Source organism: Anolis sagrei, chromosome 1 (assembly GCF_037176765.1).
Source record: "Anolis sagrei isolate rAnoSag1 chromosome 1, rAnoSag1.mat, whole genome shotgun sequence".
Taxonomy (NCBI): Eukaryota; Metazoa; Chordata; class Lepidosauria; order Squamata; family Dactyloidae; genus Anolis; species Anolis sagrei.
This window is the reverse complement of record NC_090021.1, coordinates 165,460,786-165,478,870: the sequence shown is the minus strand read 5'-3', so window position 1 is coordinate 165,478,870 and position 18,085 is coordinate 165,460,786. Positions and strand designations below refer to the sequence as shown.

General features: G+C 45.8%; 1 protein-coding gene across 2 annotated transcripts in view; it reads right to left on the bottom strand.

Annotated features, from left to right (window-relative positions):
* The window catches only part of FAM117B (family with sequence similarity 117 member B), a 35,014-nt gene extending 27,076 nt beyond the window's left edge, over positions 1–7,938 (bottom strand). The window contains exon 1 of one of the 2 annotated variants that reach the window (XM_060783107.2): positions 7,051–7,938. In XM_060783107.2, coding sequence (XP_060639090.2) covers positions 7,051–7,765 — 715 coding nt within the window. In that variant the 5' untranslated portion in view covers positions 7,766–7,938. The remainder of the gene's footprint in view (positions 1–7,050) is intronic. The other variant, XM_060783099.2, reaches the window with a different exon arrangement.
* Positions 7,939–18,085: the final 10,147 nt, after the last annotated feature.

Sequence of the window (18,085 nt, the reverse complement as noted above, 5' to 3'; positions counted from 1 at the left end):
CAACTCCTGCTTTCGGGCAGTTTCCTCTCATTTGACTGTTTTAGCTCTTTAAAAACTTGCTTTGTGCATGCCACTGCAGAAAAGTCATTATTTCTGTATCTTCACTTTCAAATAAAATTGCTAGCTACTAAATGAGAGCTTCTTGTTGTTGCTCTACTTACAAACACAAAGGGGAAAATCCACATTACATATATATATAGCAGGCCCCTTAAAAATAATTTTCCTTCCTTCTTCTATTCAGTATTAAAAATAAGATATCAAACACTTCTACAAAAACTCTGTGTTCTACCAATTACACTCTTTTCCCTAGAAGCCAATTGTTTAATACAGGATGTCAAAATCCAATAAATAACTGAACAATGCAATGCAATAGCATCTTCCTTCCTTCTTCATATTTACAGCTATAGATGCATGAAGAAAAGTTGTATGTATTGAGGAGAAAAAACTTATTGCTTGTAGCTGTGTAGTTTGCATACTCTGCATTCAGGCTAATATGCAGAAGAATGTGCACAAAAATCTTGACTCCATTTTCTTGCAAATAGATTAGTATTCTGTTGAAGCTTGTAAATATATTCTGTGCTGAAAATGTTGCCTTCCAGAATAAAAGAATTTCAGGTATTACAATATTTTTCACTATTACAGTCTTTCAAAGGAGGTAAAAGGTAATAAGGCTCCAGAAAATTTCAGCTGCCTTTTCAATAACACTGGCCAAAATACATTTTGGTGCCTCAAATGTTGAACCTGTTTCTGGGTATTGCTGACCTGCTGATTCCAAAAATGGCACGTTTCCTCCTATCATCTCTAGTTTTTGAAATACAGAACACATGCCACCAATCAACTGCCATCTGTTTACCCACAGAAAACCATGATAACCCTATCTAAGAAACTAGGAGAAATGTGGCCTATTCAATACAATTTTCTGAGTCAGCACCACAGGAACAGGCTTACAAAGACAGCAAGATATTTTGTTGTTGTTGGTCTCTGTAATTTGCAGAAGTTTCCGTGATTGGTGGAACTTGATCCTTGCTAGAGGTTAAAAAAGCAAGTGGATATAAGCAGTAACACTATAGTTACACAAAATGCTAGAATTTGCCAACTCATTATTATGAAAACATGCTGCCTCTTCTCAGTATTCCCAGGTTTCTTGAAACAGCAGATACCTTAGACATGCACTTAGAAACTATCTACTCTTTCCCCAGGCAGTGTTATTGTTTCTGAGACCTTTGCATTATGTATCTTCACTGAATAAAGAAATGGGGAAGCTATTATGCTCATCCTTCTGTTGACTGACTACATCCAAGACTATTCAGTTAAGTTCATGTAGAGGGTAAGGTATTGCTTTCTTTGAGATTATTATTTAAGTCACAACAATGCACCTGCAAAAGCCCACTACTCCTAGCAATAGAGGCTTCTTCCTAGAATTAAAATATACAGAAATTATTAACAGACTCAAAAGAAACATTCCCCACTGAGAGAGTAAATACAGGAATAAAGTTGAAATACTTCTATCCTGGTGCCAATCCCACATCAAATAAAGCAATGGGGCTTGTGTGAATCTATTGATCTTCAAAGAACTAGACATTCGGGGTTCTGAATAATTATTTGCAGGGCAAAACAGATGAGATAGGAAGTTGTCTGGTAAAAGGCCACACTCAAGAGGCTTGGGAGTGTTGTCAAACTGTAGGCTTCCTTCCACCTCTATAACCCCCGTTTGTATAGGATAAATTCTTTCCCTGAAGAGGGCACAGTGGGCCCTTGGTATCCCTTGGGGTTGGGTTCCAGAACCCCCGTGGATACAAAAGTCAGGGGATGATCCATTATATGCAATGGCAGAAGAAAATGGGTGTGCCTTATATAAAAAAGTAAAACCAAGGTTTGCTTTTGGGGGCATGGGAATTTTTTGTTTTTATTCAATGACTGCATGGTTTGATGTGTGGATTCAGAGGGCTGACTGTGACAGTCGCCTTTCATACCTGTTGAGAGTGAAAGCACTAGTGGCTGAGTGTTACAACTATATTCACTTCAGGCATGTCTAGACCTGTTTATTCACTCCTTTCATTTGTCCCTCTTCTCAAGCCCAGCATTTGCTGCTTCCTAACCCTCAAACAGAAAGACACACACACCCCAAGGATACCCTAAACCAGAGCTTTCCAAATATTTAATGTTGAAGACACACTTTTGAGACATGCATCATTTGGTGACACAGTTCAGTTTTACTAGCAAACCAGAGGCTAACCCAACTCCTTATAAGAGATATGGACACAAATAGAAAGTGGAGTATCGAAATGCATGGGGATACAACATTGCTCGTGAAAACCTTTCATTTACATTTTTTAAAAATATGATTTATTGCTTATTTTACATAGACTCAGAGGTTCCATACGACACACCTACACTGCAGCAGATGAATTAATGTATCAGGGCACACATTTTGGAAAGCTTAATTTGAATAAACCAAATTAAGAAATATGTCTTGAAAATGCCATCTTTTATTGCTCTTTAAAGTTTGGTGTGATTGTTTCCAAGTGTTGGTTTGGTGAAAAGGGGCACCTAATAGAACACGCTGAATATGCCTTATTAATTCACTCGCTACTGTTTGATGAACCATGAGCTGTTGGATAGTTGTCTATACTTCCTGGGAATGTGGTGGAATCCCCTTTTTTGAGGGCTGGACAGCTATCTGTCAGGAGTAGTTTGATTGTGCGTTTATGCATGGCAGAACAGGGTTGGCCTGGATGGTCCTTCCAAACTAAGTAATGGTGGAAAAGGCAACGGAGTAGAAACAGTACAGACCTGAGAGTCGAAATAGCAAAACATGAGACAAAACACACTAATATGCCTCACATGGAGCTTCCCAACAATGTATGAATGAATTGGTATGAAGCACCTGCCTTGTGGCCCCTTTTTGAAGAATTATATAATTCCCATTGCTCAAAATATTCATAAGGATCCGTCTCACCCTGGATAGATATATATATAGGTAGACGGTATAAGGATGATAAAAACAAGAACAAAGAGCTGCAGCCAGGTTGCTCACTGAGGCTGGCTACAGGGAGCGGACAACCCGCCTGTTGCAGCAGCTCAACTGGCTGCCAGTCTGTTCAGTTCAGAGTGCTGGTTATGACCTTTAAAGCTCTAAACGGTTCAGATCCAGGCTATTTGCCGACTGCATCCCCTTGTGCGAACCTGCCCAGTCCCTGAGATCTTCAGGGGAGGCCCCTCTCTCAGTCCCACCTCCATCTCAAGCTAGGTTGATGGGAACAATGACGATAATAATCAAACTTCATTTGTATTCCACTCTATCTCTCCAGGGGGACTCACAGTGGTTGCCAACATACAACGACAAACATTTAATGTCTCTTTAAAACAAACAAATACCAACATAAAATCCCAGAAAACCCCACATACGAAAACAATATAAAACCTAACATCAAATTAAACCTAACATCAATAAATTGAACATATGTAGCCAGATAAAAAAATAACATAAAATCTGAACAAACATCCAACCTTAATTTACAGAAGCCAGCTGGAGTTCACTGAGTGGTGTGGGTTGGTTCTGTGGTCAATGAGGGTAATTGTGCTGACATGAGCTGGCAGAGTCCAAATACAAAATAGTTCTCAACCAGGGCCTGGTAGCGATCTAGTGATCTTAATATCTAATGCTCCTCCTCTCCATATGCTAGTGAGCAGAAGTAGGTCTTCAGTTGTTTTTTAAAGGAGAGGAGGAAGGGGGCTCTTGGGATCAGTGGTTTGGTTAAAGAGCAGAATGTCTACCCAGGGACCTTCCATACAGCCCTCTATTACAGAATATCAAGGCAGAAAATCCCCACATTATCCAAGTGTGGACTCAGACAACCCAGTTCAAAGCAGATATTGTGGAATTTTCTGCCTTGATATCCTGGGATAAAGGGCTGTGTGGAAGGGACCCCAGACTCTTGCAAAACAGCCTGGATTCTCCAGAGGAAAGCATGTCACTTGTGGGTTGTTGTGGGTTTTTTCGTGCTATATGGCCATGTTCTAGAGGCATTCTCTCCTGATATTTCGCCTGCATCTATGGCAACCATCTTAAGAGGTTGTGAGGTAGTGTTGGTTTTTCTGGTTATTTTGGAAGTTGGGTCTTGTTTAAGTTTTCTGATCTTCTCTTTGTATTGTTCTGTATCCATGATTACGGTGGCATTCCCCTTGTCTGCTGGGAGAAGGATGACATCTGGTTCTGAGTTGAGATCTCTGATGGCTTGTCTTTCCCTCCTTGTTATGTTGCTGGGGGGGAAGTTTTGCCTTTTTCAGAACCTTCTTCTGCTTCTTTCTGGGGGCGGGGTAAATTGCTGATTCGACATTGGCGATGATGTTTTCTACTGGTGGCGGTTACAGCAAAATTTCCTCCTTTCGCCAGAATGGATACTTGTTTTCAGAGAGTTGTCTGTTTGTCAGGTTGATGATGGTCAGTATCCAGTTCTGGTTTTGGCTGTTGCTGTTGGCTTTTGTGGAATTTTTGTTTTTGTCTGTTGGTGTGGACAGCCATATTTTTCTCCATTTTCTTGTAGGTGAGGTTGTCTATTTTGTCCCAGTCCTGGGAATTCATCTTCTGGCTGGTGTTGATACGGAGATGCAATAGTTCCTTGTCTGTGTTTGCGAGTTCTTTGAGGATGCTTGCCATAGATGCAGGCGAAACGTCAGGAGATAATGTCTCTAGAACAGTGGTTCTTAACCTGTGGCTCCCCAGTTGTTTTGGTCTACAACTCCAAGAAATTTATTTATTTACTGCATTTGTATACCGCCTTTCTCAGCCAATCGACAACTCAAGGCCGTTTCCAACAAATCAATATACAAAAAAACATAATACCAATTAAAACAATAAACAATATAAAACATCACAACAGCAATAAAAACAACGTCATTAGTGTCTCCTCATTATCAAGCATTGTCCAGTTCCATTGTCAAGTCAATTCTATTTCCTATATTAGCTACTTTGCATTTGTAAATGCTTACTCAAACAGCCATGTTTTAACTTGCCTCCGAAATGTTATGAGGGAGGGTGTAGATCTGATCTCCTTAGGCAGGGTGTTCCAAAGCTGAAGGCCCACCACTGAGAAGGCCCTATCTCTCGTCCCCGCCAAGCGTACTTGTGACAAAGGCGGGACTGAGAGCAGGGCCTCCCCAGATGATCTTAAGGTACTCGATGGTTCGTAAGGGGAGACACGTTCGGACAGGATAGTTAGATCAGAACCGTTTAGGGCTCTATAGGCCAAATCCCAACCAGATTACTGATGGTTGGGATTTCTGGGAGTTGAAGGCTAAAACATCTGGGGACCCACAGGTTGAGAACCACTGCTCTAGAGCATGGCCATACAGCCGAAGGAAACCTACAACAACCCAGTGATTCCAGCCATGAAAGCCTTTGACAATACAATGTCACTTATGTCAGTTTGAGAATACAGTGGGCCCTTGGCAGGCCCATAGCCAGGATTTTGATTTGGTGGGGGAGGGGGGGGGGCAGGATCTATCCTAGCCAACCTTTGGTATCATTATCCCACAAGCAGGCATGTAGCCAGGATTTTGTTTTGGGGGAGGGGGGAGTTGAGTCTGAGTGAAAGAGGGTCTACCCTAGCAAACCTTTTGTATCGTTACCCCAATACCCCCATGCATATGAGATATATTGAGCATGGTGATCAGATCATGATATGAATAAACATAACAGTTTAAACAATGTACCATTACGGCTTTCTCGCGGACCACCATGAGAATTTGGGGGTGGGGGAGGCTGAAGCCCCTCAAGCCCCCCCCCCCCAGCTACATGCCTGGCCCTTGGTATGCACTGAGGTTTGGTTCCAATACCTCCCATCAGGCCTGTAGCCAGGATTTTGGTTCGGGGGGGGGGTGGGCTGAGTCTGAGTGAAAGAGGGTCTACCCTAGCAAACCTTTTGCATCGTTACCCCAATACCCCCATGCATATGGGATATATTGAGCATGGTGATCAGATCATGATATGAATAAACGTAACAGTTTAAATAATGTACCAGTAAGGCCTTCTCGCTGACCACCCTGAGAATTTGGGGGGGGGGAGGCTGAAGCTCCTCGAGCCCCCCTCCTGGCTACATGACTGGCCCTTGGTGTCCACTGAGGTTTGGTTCCAATACCTCCCATCAGGCCCGTAGCCAGGATTTTGGTTGGGGGGGGGAGGGGGGAGGGGCAGAGTCTGAGTGAAAAAGGGTCTACCCTAGCAAACCTTTTGCATCGTTACCCCAATACCCCATGTATATGGGATATATTGAGCATGGTGATCAGATCATGATATGAATAAACATAACAGTTTAAATAATGTACCAGTAAGGCCTTCTCGCTGACCACCATAAGAATTTTGGGGGGGGGGGGAGGCTGAAGCCCCTCAAGCTCCCCTCCCGGCTACATGCCTGGCCCTTGTTATCCACTGTGGTTTGGTTCAAAAACCTCCCATGGATTCAAAAATGTGTTAGGGATGGTGGGATTCCAAAACACCTGGAGCAGGCATGTAGCTTCACCCCCCCCCCCCCGAATTCTGATGGTGGTTCGCGAGAAGGTCTTACTGGTACATTATTTAAACGGTTATGTTTATTCATATCATGATCTGATCACCATGCTCAATATATCCCATATGCATGGGGGTATTGGGGTAACGATACAAAAGGTTTGCTAGGGTAGACCCTCTTTCACTCAGACTCTCCCCCCCCCCCCCCCCCCCGAATAAAAATCCTGGCTACGGGCCTGCTCCAGAGTGATTCTATGGTATGCTTCAGCTATATTATCCATGGTGTCAGGTGTATGTGGTGGTTTTGGAACATACCCCCTGTGGATACAGAGATCATACTGTACTGCTGAATAGCTGTTTTGAAAAGGCCTATGGCAGTGGTTCTCAACCTGGGGTCCCCAGATGTTTTTGGCCTTCAACTCCCTCTTACACTCAGACTCTGCTCCCCCCGAAACAAAATCCTGGGTACTGGCCTGACCCGGAGGGAGGGCCCAAGTTTGCCCATGCTTGCTTGACCCTCATTCCTGACGGCTGGCACCCACCTTTGGCGCCGGGGGAGCTGGGGCTCTTCCTCTCCGGCGAGGCCCGGCTCTGCTCGGGGGAGCGGCGGCGCTGTCGGTGCCGGACGCGCCCCCCTCCGGCCGAAGAGGAGGAGGAGGAGGCCCCAGCGGCAGGGGAGGAAGAGGAGGAGCAGGCGCTGCTCTCGGGGGCCGGCGGGGAGACCGGCGAGGAGCAGGGCGACGGGGTGGAGCCGAGCGGCGGAGGAGGTGGAGGAGGGGGCAAGCGCGGGGGGCTGGGCGATAAGGAGGCTGCGGCGGTGGCGGCGACTGGCGTTTGCGTGGCCACAGCGGGGCTGCTGCTGCCCCCTCCTCCTCCTCCCCCTCCGCGCGCGCCGTTGCCAAGCGCTGGTCGCGTGGGGCTGGCGGCGCGAGGCGAGGGCGGGGCTGTGTTGGCCGTTGAGGGCGTCGCCGCTGCCACAGCCGCGCGAGGCAGGCCTCCTCCTCCTCCTCCTGCTGCTGCTGCCGCTCTGTCTCGCTCTCTTTCCCCTCCTCCTCCTCCATTGCCTCCGCTCCTGGTGGGGCTCCCGTGCTGCTTCAACTGGAAAGGCACGGTGGCCCGCATGGGCTGGAGGCGGCTGCTGCTCGTGCTCGAGGCCGCCGCCACCGCCGCGAGTGGTGCCGACGGTGTCGCCGCCGCCCCTCCTCCTCCTCCTCCTCCTGGCGAGGCGCTGCGCCTCACTCGCGGGTGGGAAGACATTTTCTGAGGGAGGCCGTCAATGGCGGAGGAGAAAAACAAGCCCCCCCGCCTCAGTCTCCTCCGCCGCCGCCGCGTCCTCCCCTTCTCCTCCTCGCATCGACACTCACTGAGAGAGACCCTCGCGAGGAGGCTGCCTCATCAACAATAGTGGCCGCAACGGACTCTCCCATTGGACGCGCCCCGACGCCGTTCCGGCCGCTACAGCGCCCTGATTGGCCGGGGGGCGTGGCCGGAGGCTTAAAGGGACAGGAAAGACTGCAGCGGAGGGAGTTGTGGGCGGCTCCCTTTTTTTTGTTTTGCCAACAGCGCCCCCTGGACGCAGCGTGGGGAAGCGCGTCCCTCCCCGCAGCGGAGAAGCATGCTGTCATCGCCGAAGAAAGCGTGAATGGCAGCGTGCCGCCCTCCCCCCTCCCTCCCTCCCGCAGCACTCCATCTGCCGCCTTAAGCCTCGTTGGTGTGGCAGAGGGCCTTATCGCTGGACCACACGCAAACAAGGCTTGGCTGTGTTGGATTCAGAAACACAACAGGACCTTGGGATCTGCAGGCCAAGGACGCCCCCTCCCCTTCGATACCGCACTTCATGGATGCTCCAGTCAGTGCAATGGCAGAGGAAAATGGCCACCCTTTGGCAAAAGGGCAAAATCAAGGTTTGCTGTCTGAAATTTTGAAATACAGATACATACATACATACAGAATTGGCCCTAGGTAATTTTCAACGGTAAGCAAACAGTATTTTGGCACACCCCCCCCCCAACCAATCACTGATATATATTTTCTGTTCGTCGTGGGAGTTCTGTGTGCCATATTTGGTTCAAGTCCATCATTGGAGGAGTTCAGAATGCTCTTTGATTGTAGGTGAACTATACATCCCAGTAACTACACTTGCCGCACTTGCTCCCTTGCCTGGCCCGCTTTGGGTCCGGAGGCATGCCTGAAGACCCCGGCGTGTGCACCAAAAGTCACCTCTTCTTCTGACTTTCTCCTCAGCCATTGGGACCGAGAGAGAGAGAAAGAGAGAGTCAGAGGTGGAGGTGCCCACCTTTCCTGAAGGTAGGCGCAAAAACAAAGGAGGGAGCGGAGGTGGGAGATACCTCCAGCCGGAGGGGCTCTCTCTCTCTCTTGGTCCCAATGGCTGAAGAGAAAGTCAGGAGAAGAGGCAACTTTTGGGGTCTTTAGACAGGCCGAAGCAGGCCAGGCACGGCAGCTCCGCCCCTTGGCTCACCCGCGGATTGGGGAGAGGAGAGGCGGGTGGAGCGTCAGGGGATCGGGAAAGGGAGCCGGTCATGGGGAAGGAATCGAACGCAGAAAACGATTGAGCGCCTGCTCTGCTCACGCACCCGGTAGCCGGGTGGAACAGGAACGAGAGGGGCTAGGCGAGGCTCAAGGGCCCGGCCCCTTTGGAAAGAGGATCGCCCAGCAGTGAGGCAAGAAAGCCGAGGCTCCCCCCGGACTCATAGAGCTGTTGTGAGCTGAGGGGGCGCTCCTCAAGTAGCAGTCGAGGGGCATTTACAGAGGCGCCTCTGTGCCCCTGGCAAAAAAAAGTGTTCTGCGACCGCGTACTTTGCATAATGGACGAGCTGCCCCTGCATACATATATACCAAGGCATGGAAGGTTGAATCCATAGATGCAGAATCTGGAGACAAGAGAGCTGACACACATACTCTAGCCTGAATAAGGACCGGAGCCCCTTCTACACTGCCATATCAAATCCAGATTTCCTGCTTTTTGAACTGGATTATATAATAATAATATAGTAAACCTTTATTTGTACCCCGCTACCATCTCCCGAAGGACTCGGTGCGGCTTACAAGAGGCCAAGCCCAAATACATCAGTAAAAACAACAGCAATACAACAATAAATAACCTCATAAACAAGCAGTAAACATTAACAATAACACCACGACGCATTAAAAGAACCTATGGCAGGGCCAAGTGTAATAATTAATTAAAATAATTAATTAATAATTAATTAAAATTGTTAGGTGAAATAGGATAGGTATTTTGAATACTTTAAATACTATAGCTCCATACTATGCAGTCCTGGGCGTTATAGTTTTTCAAGATCCACACCCTTCTCTGTGGAGCAGCTGAGAGAGAGAGATTGAGAGAGGGGGGGGGCAAGCATCAGTGCTTTCCCTCCCTCCCTCTCTGCTTCCATGTTTCTAGAATTGTAGACATCTAACAGCTGACTTTCAACTTGTATGCAGAACACATAATGCGATGTGCGGGGCTTGATGAATGTAAGGCTGGGGTGAAAATTGCTGGAAGAAACATTAACAACTTTAGATATGCAGATGACACCACTCTGATGGCTGAAAGTGAGGAGGAGCTGAGGAGCCTTCTAATCAAGGTGAAAGAGGAAAGCGCAAAAGCTGGGTTGCAGCTAAACATAAAAAAAAACAAGATTACGGCAACAAGAATGATTGACAACTGGGAAATAGAGGGAGAAATTGTGGAGGCCGTGACAGACTTTGTATTTCTAGGTGCAAAGATTACTGCAGATGCAGACTGTGGCCAGGAAATCAGAAGACGCTTACTTCTTGGGAGGAGAGCAATGTCCAGTCTCGATAAAATAGTAAAGAGTAGAGACATCAGACTGGCAACAAAGATCCGCCTAGTCAAAGCCATGGTATTCCCTGTAGTAACCTACGGATGTGAGAGCTGGACCATAGGGAAGGCTGAGCGAAGGAAGATAGATGCTTTTGAACTCTGGTGTTGGAGGAAAGTGCTGAGAGTGCCTTGGACTGCGAGAAGATCCAACCAACCCATACTTCAGGAAATAAAGCCCGACTGCTCATTGGAGGGAAGGATAGTAGAGGCCAAGATGAAGTACTTTGGCCACATCATGAGAAGACAGGGGAGCTTAGAGAAGTCAATGTTCCTGGGGAAAATGGAAGGAAAAAGGAAGAGGGGCCGACCAAGGGCAAGATGGATGGATGGCATCCTTGAAGTGACTGGATTGGCCTTGAAGGAGCTGGGGGTGGTGACGACCAACAGGGAGCTCTGGCGTGGGCTGGTCCATGAGGTCACGAAGAGTCGGAAACGACTGAACGAATGAACAACAACAACAAAAGAAATATTTGGCTGGTAGAGAGTGGAAAGACTCCTAAGAAAGGGAAGCCTTTTTGGTGACTGTGCCAAATGGAAACGACTGAATGAATGAACAACAACAACAAACAGCTGACATTTCAAAAAGTGGAGGTTTTTCCCCCCACAAAGAACAGGGGAGAAGGATGTTGGACAGTGCCTAGTGATTACAGTGTGATGGCAAATCTACTGAAAGAATGCTGAATACAACGGAGTAACACAGATACATTTAACAGTGTGATTTTTTTTTTGTCGTGTCAAGAGCGACTTGAGAAACTGCAAGTCGTTTCTGGTGTGAGAGAATTGGCCATCTGCAAGGATGTTGCCCAGGGGATACCCGGATGATTTGATGTTTTATCATCCTTGAAAAGTGTGATGAAAGTAGGGAAATCATCAATTTCTTTTCAAAACTGTGTATGGCTGAGCTCTCCTCTACCAAACACTTCCTTGTTTCAATGTGATGAAGTCCCTCTCCCTCTAAGGTAGTAGTAATGAGGAAACAACCTTTTATCTGGATACACATGGTGTTCCTATCTTAAATTGCCTTGATGAAAATGGGAAGCTGGGAGTTTTGATCCCTTTGTCCAGCCTGTGACCAAGCTTCCCTAGGAAAGGTGAAGCAACAACATCTTTCACCTTACCATCACTCTCAAAACCTCATTTCTTTGTCTCCCTCTACATGATGCAGAGATAAGCTCTTGATGGCTACTTCCCCCTCCCCTTTTGTTATGTTTTATTTTGAAAGTAGCCTGCCCTAGAGGGCCATGAAAGTGAGGCTGACCTGGAAAAAATGTGTTCACCAACATATGAAGCAAATGCCTGAGAAACAGTGTTGGCAGACTGAATATTGGAGAATGGGCCTGGACCTGTCATGGCTGTCTAGAAGAGGACATTTCAGTTGGTATTGTCACACAACTAGGTAAAAACACCTGCCTGAAATTCCCACTTCTCCACAACCATTAGAGGCATACAAGTCTTCAATTTTCACACTGGCAGTCCTTTTGTAGGACTATGATCAGGTCGCCTTCTTTAATGGATGTTAAGCACTCTTTCATTTTGTACAGATTTTAGCATGTTGTCTGTGGATCAACCACCACTGGGCTAATTCTAGCCTTCAGAGTGTTGCCACCTGGCTCACCTCAAAGCCACCTCCAGAGGCAAAGGAGAGGTAGAAATGTGAAGTGTGTCATTTTGCAGCATAGGGCTTGGCCCTGAATGGGCATTTCAAGTTCAAGTTCACTTTATTATGGTCAGTGACCAGCTCAATGGGCATTTTTTCAGGTGGCCTTCCTTTCTGAGCATGAGTCCAGTTCTTACATGGAGAATCTTCTACTCACTTATGTAGATGCCCCTTTAAAAATTGCTCTTACTGATCTGCTGCTTGTTCCCCTCTTTCATATGTTTCTCCCTCTGGTATGGACTAGAGATGCTTGATGATGTGGTTGGGTGATCAAAGGTCCTCCAGATAATCCCCATTATCCCCAGTTTCATGTTGTTGTATATTCTGTTTACACATATTAGCCAATTTGCTTTGCATTATATTGTGTTTTTGGCTTGATTTAGTTTTTGCATTTTATCTGGATGATTTGTTTTGCAGTTGCATACAACTATGATTTGTTATTCCCCTTTTCCCCTATGTATATATTTCAGATCATATGGGCAGTATGCACTGTTTTGGTTGCCATGCACAGTGTATGGTGCTACAACAGAGCTTTCCAAACTGTGTGTTGTGACATGTTTGTGTGTTGGCTACAATTTGTAGGTATGTCATACAACCATATCAAGGCACCTCTGAGTCTATGGGCCCTTCCACACAGCCATACAACCCAGAATATCAAGGCAGATAATCCACAATATCTGCTTTGAACTTGATTGAGTCCACATTTATTTATTTATTTATTTATTATTTAAACTTATATGCCGCCACTCCCCTGGGGCTCGGAGCGGCTTACAAGAATAGCTAAAATCTAACAAAGTTTAAAAGCAATTTAAAAACAATTTAAAAACAACAGTATCAAACATTAAAAGCCTGTCGGAACAGGTATGTCTTACATGCCCTGCGGAAAGCTGGTAAGTCCCGCAGGGCACGAACCTCAGGTGGCAGAGCATTCCAGACTGATGGCACCACTGCTGTGAAGGCTCTGCGTCTGGTTGCAGCTAGACGCAAAGTCTTGACACTGGGGATATCCAATAGATCTTGGTCCTCAGAACGGAGGGATCTCTGGGGTTGGTAGGGGGTGAGACAATCCCTCAGATACATTGGCCCCAGACCATGCAAGGCCTTAAAGGTGAGTACCATCACTTTGAAAGTGATCCGGTGCTCAATTGGTAACCAATGCAGCTGTAGTAAGATTGGTGTTATGTGGCATCTCATCGGAATTCCCGCAAGAAGCCGAGCAGCTGCATTTTGTACCAACTTGAGCTTCCGAATCACCGACAGAGGGAGGCCAATGTAGAGGGCGTTACAGTAGTCCAGTCTTGAGATGACCGTGGCCTGGATCACCGTAGCTAGGTCGTCCCTGGACAGGTAGGGGGCCAGCCGTCTAGCCTGCCGCAGGTGAAAGAAGGCGGTTCTGCTCACGGCGGAGACCTGGGCCTCCATTGTCAGCAGAGGGTCCAAAAGGACTCTCAGACTCTTTACCAATGATGACAGGCGTAACGCCTCGCCATCCAGGGTGGGCAGAAGGATGTCCCCACTGCCCGGTCCACCCAGCCATAGGATCTCCGTCTTTGCTGGATTCACCCTCAACCTGCTGGCACGCAGCCATCCAGTAACGGCCTCGAGGCACTGATGGAAACAATCGGGTACAGAGTCCGGTCGGCCTTCCATCTTCAGCACCAGCTGAGTGTCATCGGCATACTGATAACACTCAAGCCCAAAACCTCGAACCAGCTGGGCAAGTGGTCGCATATAGATGTTAAACAACAGAGGGGAGAGAATGGCCCCCTGAGGAACCCCACAAGATAGAGGGGACCTCTCAGAGACCAGGCTTCCCCTCTCCACTCGCTGTCCACGGTTGTGAAGAAAGGAGGACAGCCAGTTTAAAGCTGTCCCCCTGACTCCAGCAACAGCAAGGCGGTGGGTCAAGACATTGCCATATAATCCAGTTCTGTGTGGATTTTATACAGCTGTGTGGAAGGGGCCTATCTATATAAATAAAAATGTAATGTTCGTTTGTGGGATTAACATAACTCTAAAACCACTGAATGAATTGACACCAAATTTGGACACAATACATCTCTCGGGCCAACAAATGACCATCACTCATAAAAACACTGAAAAATATAGCAAAAGAGACTTAAAAAGCAAAAAAAAAAAAAACAACGCATATATACAAAACCACATATTTAAAAGCAAACACACACATATACACAAATATATACACACACAAAACACATATACACAGACTGGGCCACAACAACGCATGGCAGGGGACAGCTAGTGTGAAATAAGAAATAAATAATATATAAAACATTCATTTTGTTATTACAATTGATGTATGTGTCCATATTTCTTATAAGGTGTTGGTTTAACCAAGTGATTCTTAACCTTTTTTTGACCAGGGACCACGCTCCAACATTAGTACCAAAAGGGTTATGAGTCAGTTTTTGGTCAACTTTACATTCAGTTGGGGTGCTGATTCAGAAAATTGCATTGGATAGACCACATCAGCTCGAGTTTCTGAAACAGAACATATGCCATCCAGTAGTCACCATCTGCTTGCCCACAGAAAACCATATTTAATAATCTAGAGCTGATGTGGTCTATCCTAAGGGGCTGGGCTGGTCACTGACAGGAAATCAATGGCAGGGAGCGGAAAGAAAATAAAATAAAGAGGAAGGAGGCACACAGACCAGATTTTCATCCCCACGGTCCACTGGTGGTCTATGGCCCGCAGGTTAAGAACCACTGGTTTAACTTCTGTTTTACTAGCAAAATTTAATTAGTGTGTTTTGAAATGATGCATGTCTAAAAAGTATGTCACCAATATGAAATGTTTGGAAAGCTCTGTGATGTATGCATAGACGACAGAGATGGTGATGATGATATATTTGGAGGGACCTGGGGTTTCCCCAGCCTTGCTTTAAGCTGAATGTACTCTACAATTTTTCCCACTTGAATTATTTGTCTGCAGACTAGTTCTGAGACTGAGGAAGTGGAGCTAGGAAAAACAGGAGAAAAGCAAGCAGCAGGTTTCAACCTGATCAAGAAGCTACGCCAACCATGCCTCACATGCAGGTTTCAGGCCCACGATGCCACACATATAGAAGGGAAAACCTGCCCATCTGCTGCTGCAGCAACTTCTAACAAACAACTATTTAATTTGTTTCCCACCTTGCCTCCCAGGAGCTCAGAATAACCCTTTAGCCTAAGCAAAACTCTGGAGGTTGGGGAAGACTGAGACAACTGCAGTTGCCTGATTAAAAGTAGCTGGTGAGATTCATTGCCAAACAAAGCTTGAATCTAACCTGAGACATGTCATATTCTCCATCAATCCAAACACTTTTCCCCTTTACAAACACATTTTAGTGCCAACTTTTCAACCACCCCTTTTCTGGATCGCAACAGTTTATTTTCTTGCCTGATAGAAAACCTGTGTGATATCTCTTCCTGTAGGAAGCACCACCCCATGCGCTGTACACGTGCCATCATCACTCTTCTCAGTGTCTGCAACGTCTGTCCGCTTCACATGCCATAACATATGCCATTTACACACAGAGAAAACACACATACTGTGAGTAGGTATGCACCCTGACAGCTTCCTATACAATCCTTGAACTGACATTGTGGGAAGACACCTGTCTAGATGCCAAACAAACGAAGAAAATGATATCACAACTATATTTAGGAAAGTGCATGAATTCCTTGCTTTCCAAACAGAATAAACACTTTTAAGCTATTTATTCAAATAAACATGGAAAACCTCTACTTTCTTCACTTCCTTTTCGAACTGTTATCATATCTGACTGTACACATCTTTGAATTTGGATGTATTTTAAGGCACCGTTGCTATGTATGTATTTAATGTGCTGAATTCTGGCTGGTTTGTCTGGGGAAAGACTGTTTTTACTCCTTTTTACCCTTTTCAGTGTACTCACAATATTAGAGACTTCAGAAGGTATTAAATCTCACCAGTTGATTTTAGGACTGTGGCATAAACCTATAGATGATGTGTTTCAACTGGAAATGGATACTGAAAATGGGCGTGAAATTAATCCAAGGAGTGTTTTTACAACTAATATCGTTTGGGCACAGCTCCATTTAGAAAGGAACGTGGGAAAGAAAGTAGGAGAGCCAATTACTGGAGATCATTTTATCTGCAGCGGAGTTCTGTCTGCCAGGATGGTTCAGTGCCTATCCCAGAGCAATAACAATCTCCTCCTGACACAAAGGTTGGAAGAACTTCAAACCATTCTTTATGGCCCTCTGCCAGTTTTTCATTGTTTTCTTACTACATGATAAATTGGGGAGGAGTGGGTGGGAATCTCAATTAATCCAGTAAATGTTCAGTCTGGGCTTGGGTGTCTCAGGTTCTACTTCTGAGTCAGCAGCAAATTCCACTTGGTTGTCCCAGAGCCATTTCCCATAACACTTCCAGCAAAGGATTCACTCTCACGGTTCATGGCAGAGCCACACTGGGATATCACTGGATTCATTCCCCATGAGAAGCGGCAGGTTTTCACTTTGTTAACCAGTGGCACTGCAACACCAAGTCTTAAAACTGCTGGAAATGAAAACATCCACGTTGTAAGAAGTAACCTCAACTGGATGTGCAGTGAATAAAAGTCTGCTATAGTCTCCCCTTCTTATTTTTTCCAGATCTTTAATTCCTTCCTCCTTTCTATTCGGCTTCTTCCTGCTGCTGCTTCTACCAAGGCACATCTACGTTGTAGAACTGTTGCATTTCAACACCACTTTAACTGCCCTGGATTAATACTGTGGAATCCTGGGATTGGTAATTTGGTGAGGCATCAACCCCCTTTGTCAGAGAAAGTGGAAGAGACTACAGTTCCTATGGATATGAGTATGGTCAAACTGCATTCATTCTACAATGTAGAGCAGTATTTCTCAACCTGGGGGTCAGGACCCCTGGGGGGGGGGGGTCACGAAGGGATGTCAGAGGGGTCATCAAAGACTTTCAGAAAACAGTATTTTCTGTTGGTCATAGGGATTCTGCGTGGGAGGTTTGGCCCAGTTCTATCATTGGTGGAGTTCAGAATGCTCTTTGATTGTAGGCAAACCATAAATCCCAGCAACTACAACTCCCAAATGTCAAGGTCTATTTCTCCCAAATTCCACCAGTGTTGACATTTGGGCATGTTGAATATTCGTGCCAAGTGTGGTCCAGATTCATCATTGTTTGATTCCACAGAGCTCTCTGGATGTCGGTGAACTCCAACTCCCAAACTCAAGGTCAATGCCCACCAAACCCTTCCAGTATTTTTTGTTGGTCATGGGAGTTCTGTGTGCCAAGTTTGGTTCAATTCCATGGTTGGTGGAGTTCAGAATGCTCTTTGATTGTAGATGAACTATAAATCCCAGCAACTACAACTCCCAAATGACAAAATCAACCCCACCAGTATTCAAATTTGGGCATATCGGGTATTTGTGCCAATTCTGGTCCAGTGAATGAAAATACATCCTGCACATCAGGTATTTACATTACAATTCACAACAGTAGCAAAATTACAGTTATGAAGTAGCAACAAAAATAATATTATGGTTGGGGGTTGACACAACATGAGGAACTGTATTAAGGGGTCACGACATGAGGAAGGTTGAGAACCACTGATGTAAAGGCATTGATAAAAGAAAAGCAGACAGCACAAGGAAACTGTTTGAGCAGAGGTGCACAAAAGGAGGCCAGTTTTAGAGGTTCCTTTAACAAAGATCAATATAAATTATGGGCCCAGTGATAGTCTGTGATGAAAAGCCAAGTAGTCATCTCTGCAGATACAAATAAAACATACAAGAATAGACATTGTGGTATATTTTTAAACAGATTGCATGTAGTAGGGCTGCAGGCACATGCAGTCCTCCTGATATTGTTGGATTGAGGGAAGATGACAGCTCAAAATCCAGCAGCATCCTGAGAAATGTTATTTTCCCCATTGCTTGTGCATTTGAGTCATGATGAAAGATTGTTTCCAAATGGGGTGGCTGGGCAACAGAAGAGCAGATGAGCTCAGAGCTCCGTTGCAGAGGCATGGACAATGTTATTAACGTGTTA